Raw genomic sequence first — 12,858 nt, forward strand, 5'->3', positions numbered from 1 at the left:
AGATTACTGCATCCAACATCCCAGTCACTTGTCATTCTCCTTCATATAAGAACCTGCTACATTCTGGTACGGAAGGATATACAAGGACTTCAATGATCAGTTGTGCAGTTCTTCTTTTCTGCAGAGGGTGATCATTCTGCTGGCATAGAATGTACAGCCCATGTTCTTCCCTCCCACTGTATGAACTATGCAGTACATATGAGGAATGTAAAGCTCCTGCCCTGGTCTGTGTACAATCCTGGAGTCAGGATGACATCAGCAAGTACACGCTCAATACAGTGGAAATCCTGCTGCCTGCACAGCTTGCAGAGATCGTGTCCACCTCATCACATGAGACTTCTCCTGCAGAGTACACTGGCAGGATCCAGGCTATACTATTCCTAGCACACATGTTGCAGGAATGAGCCCACACTTCTATCCAATCATCCTGTATAAATGATAATAATGATCACATCTAGTGCTGCCGATGAGCGGTGGGCGCACACAATGGACAATACAGTGAAGTCAGGATGGAACAGAGAATAACACATGCCTGTACCTTGCCTATGTGATCAGGAGAGGCTCCTCGGTGCCTGGCTCTCACTGATGGGAACTTTATACGGAGTGCGAGGAGCGATCTCCAATGACAGAACATCACATCAGTCAGATCGCTGTGATTGGACGCACTGGACCCCAGTCCCCGCCCCCCAGCAGATGGCTCTCTGTACATGTGTCTCTGCGTGCTGAACTCCCTGACCGGCCGCGTCTTTCTTATAGGTTACAGCGGGGGAGTCTGATCGGACGTGACAGTGGGGGCTGTGCGGACAGGGGAGCTCTGCATTCATCTAGTCCATGGCTTTCTTCGGGGCTCAGCCATAACCACACATGACACACTGACATATAAGAACTATCACTGCAAGTTACCAACCGCAGCACAACAGGACTTTTACTACACTCATCAGATTCAGGTTCTGCAGGAGCTCCGTGCACACGGGGCGTTTTACTAACGCTGGTAATGTTTGCTGTGTAAAGTCTAGTTAAAAGCGTGAGTTTTTCAGCATCTTTAAGGGTTTTTGTATTAGTGATTAGCAGCATTTTGCCGCATTTTTTATGCATTTGCTTTTGTGTTTTTTTATTTAAAAAAAATTTTTTGGGGTAAAAAAACAGCCAAAAACGCTGGTTTGCCATGATTTACTGCGTTTTGCCACTTTTTTCATGTTTGCATTTTTGCACATTTTTTTACTAAAAAAAAAAATTTTTTTTTTTTTTGGTAAAAAACAGCCAAAAACGCTGGTTTGCCACGATTTACCACGTTTTGCCACGTTTTTCAGGGTAGAGCATTTTTCCAGCTAAAAAACTCCTCCAAACTAGTTCTGGAGTTTTTTTTTCAGTCAAAAATCTATGTGTGGGCTGCACAGTGGCTTAGTGGTTAACACGTCTGCCTTGCAGTAAATGGGTCATGGGTTCGATTCCCAACCATGGTGCCTCCTACATGGAGTTTGTATATTCTCCCTGTGCTTGCATGGGTTTCCTCTGGGTACTCTGGTTTCCTTGCACATTCCAAAGACATGCTGGTAGGTTAATTGGCTCCTGTCTAAATTGCCCCTAGTATGTGTATGTATGAATGTGAGTTGGGGACCTTAGATTGTACACCCCTTGAGGGTTAGGGACTGATGTGAATGTACAATATATATGTAAAGCGCTGTGTAAATTGACAGAGCTATATAAGTGCCTGAAATAAATAAAAATAAATGTGTGCATTGCCACATAGGATAACATGCTGGGGGGTTTACTGGCTATAGAAAAAAAACATCAAATGCCAAAAACAGCCGCTGTAAAAACATCCAGTGTACATGAGGACAAAAGCAGTATGGGTATCTTATAGATGGTGGCATTGACCTCCAGTGATCCAGCTTGAACCGATGTAACTATGTACAGGGGTTAGACAAAAGAATAGAAACACTACATGATTTTCAGGTATGAAAGTGACAACGTATCGTGTTGAAAGAGGAAGTGAGGTAACATTCTTTTGCTTCCGCTGTGTGATGAGACACCTAGCTAACAGGTAGGAAGCCTCACTTTCATCATTCACTGCATGCACTGCTAGTAATATGGAGTCATGTCAGAGCTTACTGAGCTTCAAAGAAGGCAGATTGTTGGTGCCCGCTTAGCTGAGACTGAAACTGGCCATATTTGCAGTGTAGCGAGGTACAGTATCAAACATGACGCCATATACAGTTTTCTGGGAAAATGTCACCTGATAACCATAAGCGCGAACAATATGGTCAACTGATTGAAAGAGACAAAAGGGCATTGCACAGGATTGTGACCTGGAATAAGAAAACGGCTGTAAAATTGACTGCAGAGCTCAATCTCAGTCCCATGAAGACTGAGATTGAGCTCTGCAGTCATTTTTGCAGAAGTTGTTTTCTTTTTCCGAGTCACAATGTCCATTTGTCTCTTTTGGTCAGTTGACCATGTCCACCGTGCTTATGCTTATCACACATTTTAACAGAAACTGAATATGCCATCATAACTTTTGATACTGACACTGCAAATAAATTGGCAACTTTAGTCACAGAGCCACCAGCTAAGCGGGCACCAACAGTTTGTCCTCTTTGAAGCTCAGTAAGTTCTGACATGACTCCGTATTACTAGCAGCACACACATTGAATGAGGAAAGTGAGGCTTCCCACCTGTTAATTCACACCTCTGAAAAATGATCAAAAATTGAAAATAAAACACTGTAATAGTTAAACTAAATAAGTCCATACATATGCCCTATGAAGACCCTCACCCTATGGTTTATGTCTATATGGGCTTGTTTTTGACATTTTTCTACTAACCTTTATATATATTTGAGGTGAATTTTTTGCACATTGAGATTTGACCTATCCTCAACCTCGATCACCCTTCAGAGGTGTGAGGGTCTTCATAGGGCTCATAGATAATGCATGATGTTTTAGGTTAATCTGACCACATATCACGGTTTCTTACATGTATTTATGCTCAGTATCCATTTGAATTAGCCTTTTAAGAGACGATACCCTCTTATATACTTGCAGCTTTGTGACTTCAGTTCATTGGGAATTTGTGCGGTTTGATCTTACGTACATTATTTCCCACCTGTTAACTAGGTGTCTCATCACACAGCGGAAGCAAAGGAATGATACATCACTTCCGATTTCAACGCGAAACATCATCACTTTCACAGTGTTTCCATTTTTTTGTCTAACCCGTGTATATACTTGACCTGGCTGATGCACCTGGAAGTCAGTCACTAGACACCACTACTTCAGCATTCTCCACTAGCTTCCAGACTTGGGCTGAGGGGCTGCACTGCTCTATGCTGAACACAGGAGATCAGTGACTTGACACAACTACCATTCAGAGAATGCTTTGTATTTTCTCAAGGAGAGCAATGTCAGTGCCCCGCCGGTCTGCTCTACCAATCACATAACACTTTGCATTCATTCAGAAAATACAGCGCATTCTCTGAATAGCACCTGTGCCAATCGGCCATGCACAGAAGTTAGTCATCCCTGCAGCCCTGTGCATGCGCAGCTCACTGTAAGCTGAGCTGCACATGCACAGCTCAGTTTACATGTCACAGCAGACAGCGAACAGGCAGGAGGGTGTATTTTATGCAGAAGAGACATTGCATGTCTCTTCTGCAAGAATGGCCTGTCTGCTCGCAGTCTTTTCTTAAATGCCTCCAGTCTGATTTAGGGCTCATGTACACTGCATCTGCTAAACTCACATTTAGGAGCGGTTCAACATTTTATTTCAGCAGCCCCTGAATCTCCCTATTGTTTTCCCATGTGGCCATGTACACTATGTAGTTTACAGTCGTATACAGGCAGTTGAGTTTGCAGTCGTTTTTTGAACACTTGCGTTCAGGAGTAGATTTTACCAGCGTTTCAAACGTTTGTAAATGCGGCTAGCCGCATTTATAAACGTTTGCGTTTGAAAAAATTTTTTAACTCTTCCATTTCCAGATGCTGTCCAGAGCCTTTTTTCATCATGAAAAATGCATGCAAAGCATTTTCCCAGTACTCAAATGGACCTCGTACACCATACTTTGAGGTTTCACATGAAAGAAAATATGTTAGACACTGCTGCAATAATTTCTGCACAGATATGAGCTGAAACACATCCAAACACCACAAAAAAAAAGACAGCTAATCTCAACAAATACTGCTCTCTCTGCTTCTGCTCTCTCTCTATTTTTCTCAAAATGTCTGAAATAGTTTTTTTTTACTGTTTTTCAGTGCATTTTGAAAGGTCTCCTGAGGTTATCTTTAAAAAACACTTCTAAACACTCATAAATGCGCATTAACTCGGTATACAAACGCGGCTTAACAGACGTTTTTTAACCTATGTTTTCCAGCAGTCAGTTTCCATCGTTCAGAAGTGTCCCGTGTACATGGAGCCTTAATGGCCAAGTTCTCCTTTTTAAAAAAAAATAATTGCACATATTTTTGTAGGAAGAAAATGTGCATTTTTAGATTTTTTTTCTCAGGAGCCTGCAGAGCGTTGCACTCGTGATCAGTGGATTGTAGGTGCAATGTCAGGCTTCTACACACACTGCATGCAGCCCTGTTACCTGTACCTCTGTATGACTTTTAGACGTGCAGTTCGTTTAGCTTCGTATCGAAATTCGGCTGAAATTTTCGTTATTCGGAGATTCAGAATAAAATAGTAACGAATTTAAATGAATCCGAAGTAACAAAACAAAATTTCATTTGAAATTTGAAATCAAATTCGAAAATAAATTCGAAATATAAACATATTGCTGACTATTGCTGATTTCTTTCAAAGACTATGGGGTTTATTTACCAAAGCTGGAGAGTGCAAAAGCAGGTGCACTTCTGCATAGAAATCGGTCAGCTTCCAGGTTTTATTACTAAAGCTTAATTGAACAAGCTGAGTTTAGAAGCTGATTGGCTACCATGTGCACCAGATTCTGAGTGAACCAGTTTTAGTAAATCCCCCACTATGTGTATTACTAAATTTTGAAAAGAATAGAACAGAATAGAAAATAATATAATAGAAAATAAAGGAATAGAATAGAAAAAAATGGAATAGATTTGAACAGAACAGACTAGAAAATAATAGAGTAAAACAGAATAGAATATACAAGAATATCATAAAAGAGAATAGAAAATACAGAAATAGAATAGAATAGAATAGATTTGAATAGAAAATAAAAGAATAGACTATAACAGAATAGAGTAAAACAGAACAATAGAAAATAAAAGAATGGATTAAAATAGAATAGAAAATAAAGTAAAAGAATAGAATAGAAAATAAAAGAATACAATAGAAATATTAGAACAGAAAAAAATAGAATAGAATAAAATAGAATGAATACAGCAGTCTTCCGAAATTTCCAGGACTTTTCCAGAGCTTCCCCCATCCTCTGGAACTCTCTACCCCAATTTATCAGACTATCACCTACTCTGCTCACTTTTAGGCGATCTCTGAAAACCTCTCTCTTCAGGGAAGCCTATCTTGCCCTCAGCTAATAATGGAATATTCTACTCTTCCAACCAGTCCGTCCCCCACAGTTACCACCTTTGTAAACATTTGTAAACACTATAACTTTCACGTAAACCAATTCATTTACAGGTATTGGGATTTTTTTTTTTTAGCAAAGACATGGAGCAGAATACATTTTGGCCTAAATTTATGATGAAATTTGATTTTTAAGTTTTTTTTACTGGACATGTTTAATAGCAAAAAGTCAAAAATATAGTTTCTCAAAATTGTCGGGTTTTTTGTTTATAGCGCAAAAAATAAAAACCGCTGAGGCAAATAAATGCCACCAAAAGAAAGCTCTATTTGTGGGAAAAAAGCCCATAAATTTCATTTGGGTGCAGTGTTGCATGACCGTGCAATTGTCAGTTAAAATAACGCAGCGCTGTATCGCAAAAAATGGCCGTTCAGGAAGGGGGGGGGGTAAATCCTCTGGAGGTCAAGCGTAACAACATTTGAAAAAATTATAGCATCCTCAGTACATTAATATGCAAGTTCTCCACTGTGTCCTGCCTAGACAACAGGAAGTACTGACTGCTGGATGTGCAGCTACAGCACCTTATAAACGAGCACTAGGCTTTGTTCTCATCCCACACTTCATGCACTCTCAGAGAATGCTGAGCTCTGCTGCTGCAGGGGTAGAGAGTAGTGAATGAAGAGTACTCGTTCATAAGGAGTTGGAGCTGCGCATCTTAGCGTGGTGCAGAAAGAGCTTGGCATCACATTATGTATAGCTGAGCTTATTAATCCATTTATTTTTCTACAGTCATGGCCAAAAATATTGGCACCCCTGCATTTCTGTCAAAAAATGCACCACTTCGCCCAGAAAATTGTTGCAATTATAAATGTTTAGGCACAGGGGCATCCCTAGGGTTGGTGTCATCCAGTGCGATAACACTTGGTGACACCCCCTCCAATGATCCCCGCAGAATGGATCGGATCTGCGGATTGAGCATAATGGATCGGAGTCCGATCCATTATCCTCCCCAATCCGCAGATCGAATCCATCTTGCGGAGATCGTCGGCATGCAACCTATACAGGGTGACATTGGACCCACTCCATGAAAAGGTAAGTTGTAAAGCAAGCCGACGATCCCCGCAGGATGGATCGGATCTGCGGATTGGGGAGCATAATGGATCAGACTCCGACCAATTATGCTCAATCCACAGATCTGATCCATCCTGCAGGGATCATCGGCTTGCTTTACAACTTACCTTTTCGTGGAGCGGGTCCGGTGTCACCCCGTGCGGTAGGTGTCACCCGGTGCGGCGTGCACCCCCCCGCACCTGCCTAGGGATGCCCCTATTTAGGCAATTTCATATTTATTTATTTTGTCTGTATTAGATTGACACAAAAAAGTGGAGAAACAAAAAGCCAAATCTGACACATTCCACGCAACCCCCCCACAATGGACTGGACAAAATTATTGGTGCCCTCAGTTTAAAGTGTTACTAAACCCAAGACCCTGCATTTGCTATATGTGGTCTCCCACAGTACACAGAACATGGAAATGCAATTATTTTAGTAAATATAAACTGCTAAATACCTTTTCTCATGAGCAGTTAGAGCAGTCTTGTGACTTCTATCAGTGTCCAGCCGAACACATGTTAAAGCTTATAGGAGGAGTTTTCATTCTGCTGTAGGAGGATGCAGGACTCCTGACCTCAGTGCTGATTGGCCCTGTGCTGATAACATACACTCTCCCAAGAAAAAGATACATACCAGACTGAGCACGTGCAGAGTGACTCCACACGATATGTCTTATCAGGAGATAAGAGGGGGACATTGGAAGAAGGGAAGGATCAGAGAAGTTAGGATCAAACAGCATTTTTACATAATGCAAAGGATTAACCCCTTAGGTTCTACAGTGAGTATACCAAGCATGCTTTACTGCATATGTGGACTGATTTTACTGTTGTGGGTTTAGTAACACTTTGATAGCACACCCCTTGGAAAAAATAACTGAAATCAATCACTTCCTGCAACCATCAATGAGTTTCTTGCACCTCTTCTGGAATTTTGGACCACTCTTCTGTCACCAACTGCTCCAGGTCTCTCAGATTGGAAGGGTTCCTTTTCCCAACTGCTGTTTTGAGATCTCTCCACAGGTGCTCTATTGGATTGAAATCCAAACTCATTGCTGGCCAGTTCAGTACTCTCCAGTGCTTGGCGTGAAACCATTGCTGGGTGCTTTTTTGAGATGTGCTTTGGGTCATTGTCCTGCTGTAAGACCCATGACATCTGACATAGACCCAACTTTCTAACACCGGGCCCTACATTGCACCCCAGAATTCTTTGGCAGTCGTCAGATTTCATAATGCCATGCAAATGGTCAAGACATCCAGTGCCTGAAGCAGCAAAGCAAACCCAAAACATCAGTGAACCTCCACCATGTTTGACTGCAGGGACTGTATTCTTTTCTGTTTCTAAAAACAGAATGATGGGTTTTACCAAAAAGCTGTAATTTTGTTTTGTCTGTCCACAGCACATTCTCCTAAAAGGATTTTGTTTCTGTGTCAGCAGTGGGGTCCTCCTGGGTCTCCTACCATAGCATCCCTTTTCATTCAGATGGCGAGGTATAGTGTGAGCTGATACAGTTGCACCCTGTGCCTGAAGGTCAGCTTGAATTTGTCTGGAAGTTGATCGAGGTTCTTTATCCATCATTCAAACAATCCTTCGTTGCAACCTTTGATCCACGTTTTTCTCTTTCCTCCATGTCTAAGGAGATTAGGAGCACCATGGGCATTGGGCTATAAACTTCTTGACTATGTTGCACACAGTGGACATAGAAACATTAAGATCTGTTAATTGATACAGGTAAGTTAAAGTACAAATTACAGAAGCAAACAAAACTTGGAATGCAAATATTACTTACAATTTTGAGAAGGTGCCAATAATTTTGTCCACTTCATTTTTGGGGTTTTGTGTGGAATGTGTCAGAAAAACACAAGTGAATGCCTAAACATTTGTAATTGGAACAATTGCACATATTACCTTTTTCCCCCAGAGGATGGGCAACACAAACATTTCTTGTAGACTCTTTCATACATGAAGTAGCATTATCATATTTAAATCCTAACTAGAGTAATAAGTTATTTGTAAAATGTTGTAAACAAATTACAATTATAATAAGAGGTATAATTATGTAGATCATGGCAGAGCATGCCAATTTCACATTCAAAGTTTGCACACCCTGGCAGAAATTATGAAATTTTGGCATTTATATTGAAAATATGACTGATTGTGCCAAAAAATTGTCTTTTATTTAAGGATAGTGATCATATGAAGCCGATTATTATCACATAGTTGTTTGGTGCCTTTTTAAATCATAATTATAATTGAAATCGCCCTGATCAAAACGTTTACATACCCTGGAATGTTTGGCTTTGATACAGACACACAAAGTGAGGCACACAGGTTAAAATGGCAATTAAAGGTTAATTTCCCACACCTGTGGCTTTTCAAAATTCAGTTAGTGAATAAATAATTCATGCGTTTGTTAGCTCTCATGTGGATACACTAAGCAGGCTAGATACTGAGCCATGGAGAGCAGAGAAGAACTGTCAAAGGTTTTGCATAACAAGGTAATGAAACTTTATAAAGATGGAAAAGTATTAAAAAGATATCCAAGCCTTTGAATATGCCAGTCACTACTGTTCAACCACTTATTATGAAGAGGGAAATTCATGGATCTCTTGATACCAAGTCAAGGTCAGATAGACCAAGAAAGATTGCAGCCACAACTACCAGAAGAATTGTTCTGGATACAAATAAAAACCCACAGGTAACCTCAAGAGAAATACAGGCTGCTCTGGAAAAAGACAGTGTGGTTGTTTCAAGGAGCACAATACTATGATACTGGAAAACAAAATGAGCTTCATGGTCGAGTTACCAGAAAGAAGACTTTACTGCACCAATGCTCCAAAAAAGCCTGGTTACAATATGCCCAACACCTTGACACGCCTCACAGCTTCTGGCACACTGTAATCTGGAGTGATGAGACCAAAACAGAGCTTTATGGTAACAACCATAAGCACTATGTGTGGAGACCTATAGCGACAAGAATATCATCCCGACTGTGAAGCATGATGGTGGCTCACTGATGTTTTGGGGTGGAAAATAATGACAGACAGTTTTCATTCTTCTACACGAAATCTGCGCTTATGATGCTCTTGGACTTTCCAGCATGACAATAACTATAAGCACAAGGCTAAGTTGACCCTCCAATGGTTATATCAGAAAAAGGTGAAGGTTCTGGAGTGGCCATCACAGTCTCCTGACCTTAATATCATTGAACCACTCTGACGAGATCTCAAACGTGTGGTTCTTGCAAGACGACCAAAGACTTTGCATGACCTGGAGGCATAAGAGGAATGGGCAGCTACCACCTTCAAAAATTTAGGACCTCATAGACAGCTATTACAAAAGACTGCACACTGTTATTGATGCTAAAGGGGGCAGTACACTAAGGGTGTGCAGACTTTTGAACAGAGGTCAGTTCATTGGTTTACTTGTTGCCATGTTTTGTTTTAGGATTGTGCCATTCTGTTATGACCTACAGTTGAATATGAATCCCATAAGTAATAAAAGAAATGTGTTTTGCCTACTCTCTCGTGTTTTCTTTAAACCTAGTAATTCTGTATATTACCAACCAAGGGTATGCAAACTTTTGAGCACAACTGTATGTGTTTTTACAGATTTTCTTGGACTTGTTTCATGCATCTTAGCTGTTTGAGAACCCAGAGGCTGAACAGAATCCTAATGCAGTGAGAATGCTAATAGAGGCTGAATATAATCCAAACAGCCATTAAAGAACACAATCCCAGCATTGTGAATGGCCACTGCTGAAAAACCCGCTCAGAGTGGACTGTGCTAACATCACCAGCAACTGAGGAATGTGGAGGTGGGACTGTTTGCTATGCAGAAAGCATGAGGAGAACTTACATCATTCCTTATAATATACCAGCAAAAAGATAATGTAAGCATGGAAAGGGCATCTTTAGAGCAAATTTCTAGATGGGGCGCTTTGGATATCCTCTTACTTATTCCAGGTCTATACAGACTACATACAGATTTTTTGCTACAATATTAAAAAGGAAAGTGTGTGCTATGACAATTAAGAATATATAAACTGAAAATTCCTTCAGCTAAACTGCACATCAGCAGACTTGGATTTAGGCAGCTAAAATGATATATGAATCTTGACTATAAGTCAAGCCCCCTCCCATGCATTTTTATGGGAGGCCCCCTTGAGTAGGGAGATAGAAAGGGATTGAAGTCCAAACATAACTTGTAGGGCTAATTCACACCAGTAAACTGCATCTCCTGATAGTTTTGACATACATATTTCACTGAAAGTATTCTCCTGTACATCTTTTAATCATATTGTGCAGGGCTCAAAATGTCAAGTCTTGAGCTACTAGTCAGGCCTTAAGAGTTACTCACCCCTAGTTGCCCTACCCAACTCCTACCCTGCCCGTAATTCTGTCCCTAAACACGCCCTCATAAATTATCTCATGAAATGAGACTGTTAAAAGTTTTATAAGAATAAAGGTATAAAAATAAATATTAAATAAAGACCCATCAGCTGTCCCCCTTTACATCAGGTGTCCCCATCAGTGTCTCCCTTTACATCCATCAGGTGTCCCCATCAAAGTCTCCCTTTACATCGGGTGTCCCTATCAGAGTCCCCCTTTACATCAGGTGTCCCCATCAGACTCCCCATTTACATCAGGTGTCCCATCAAAGTCCCCCTTTACATCAGGTGCCCCCATCAAAGTCTCCCTTTACATCAGGTGTCCCCATCAGAGTCTCCCTTTACATCAGGTGTCCCCATTAGAGTCCCCTTTTACATCAGGTGTCCTCCTTTACATCAGGTGTCCCCATCAGAGTCCCCCTTTATATCAGGTGTCCCCATCAGAGCCCCCCTTACATCAGGTGTCTCCAAATGGTAAGCAATTTCACTTTATCAAATAAAGCATCCACTTACATGAGGGACAATTCTGATCTGTAGGCTCAGCTGTATTCCTGTTTGCTTCCTTACCAGCCGGGTTATTACACATCTGGCTGGCAGCTCTTTGTCCCAGCTCTCTTCCCTCCTGCTCACACTGCTGGGGAGACATATAATAAAGCCAGGCTGGGCTGGGGATGGAGTGGAGTCCCTAGGTGGGGGACAGCACTGTGATCCCGCAGGGAGCTGCCAAACAGCCGGCGCACAATCCAGGACCCACAAGAGCACCAAGCCCCAAAACGGCATGCAGGAAATACAAGTAGAGGGAGGGGGTGAGACACAGTTGTGGGGGAAAAGGGAGAGAGGGCAAAACACTGGAGGTGAGCGGGGAGAAGGAAGAGGCACCAAAGGAATATCAGCAGCCCCTCCTATCCTGGTGCCCTAACTGGACACACTCGTAATTCCCAAGTTATTTCCACTTGCCAAAAGCGAGCAGGCAAGTGGAAATTTTGAGCCCTGATATTGTGAATGTACAATATCTATAGTATATGTAAAGCGCTGTTTAAAATTGATCACGCCATATAAGTATCAGTAATAATAAATATTCCTATGGACTTAAGGATTTTATGAAATGGGGAACTATAATTATAATGGATAATGCAAAGCTTTTGCCCTCATTTTGTTTCAGAGCCTCTTCTTGCCATTTTGTGTGAAGCATCTACAGTATTTGCGAGATATCTTTGGACACATAGGGAAAGATTTACTAAAAGTAAATAGACTCTTTAGTATGCAAGAGAATTCCCCAGAGCTTGGTGAATGTGGTGAAATGTCACTTTAAAAGAATACCCAATCACGTACAAAGAAAAAAAAATGATTTTCTCCTTGCACACAATTATGATGATGAATGATGGCAGTCAACAGAGCTTTACTTCATTCACTAAGCTATGGGGAACATTCCCTTGTAAACTGAACAGCCTGATTACCTTTTGTAAGGCCTTGTTCACATAAGGCAATTTGAAATCATGTGCTGAATCGCTGCAAATTTGCCCAGGATTCAAAATCGCGGCAGAACATGAGATGAGCGTGTTATGCAACAGAATCATGCGGGGATTAAGGCAAAACACACAGTTAAAAATTGCGCTAAGCTCGTCACCTAAAAAGAAGGAGCTTCTTTTGGGTGACAAGCGTGCAGGGCAGACTATTGAAGTGAATAGTATCCCCCCATGCTCTCTTCTAGGCTGCCTGAATAACTAAGTTAAAGTGAAACTTCACACAGTCATTCAACATTGACTATTTTTAACCCTTATGCTGCTAGCATTAGTAAATAGATAGGTAAGTATAGTATATTATATTTTTTTGTTTTAAACTTTTATTTTACATTTCTTCAGTT

The 12,858-nt window shown here is 41.1% G+C and overlaps 1 protein-coding gene across 2 annotated transcripts in view; it reads right to left on the reverse strand.

Moving 5' to 3' along the window:
- LOC149466462 (catechol O-methyltransferase-like) overlaps nucleotides 1–12,858 on the reverse strand; it is a 150,862-nt gene that overhangs the window by 69,023 nt on the left and 68,981 nt on the right. The window contains exon 1 of one of the 2 annotated variants that reach the window (XM_089672474.1): nucleotides 539–709. The exons of the other annotated variant lie outside the window; for it this stretch is intronic. Coding sequence (XP_089528600.1) covers nucleotides 539–709 — 171 coding nt within the window. Of the gene's footprint in view, nucleotides 1–538; nucleotides 710–12,858 lie in introns of those variants that run through there. 2 annotated transcript variants of the gene reach the window in all.

This window comes from Staurois parvus, unplaced genomic scaffold (assembly GCF_062004578.1).
Source record: "Staurois parvus isolate SC_StPar_1 unplaced genomic scaffold, SC_StPar_1.0 ptg000129l, whole genome shotgun sequence".
NCBI classification, from domain to species: Eukaryota; Metazoa; Chordata; class Amphibia; order Anura; family Ranidae; genus Staurois; species Staurois parvus.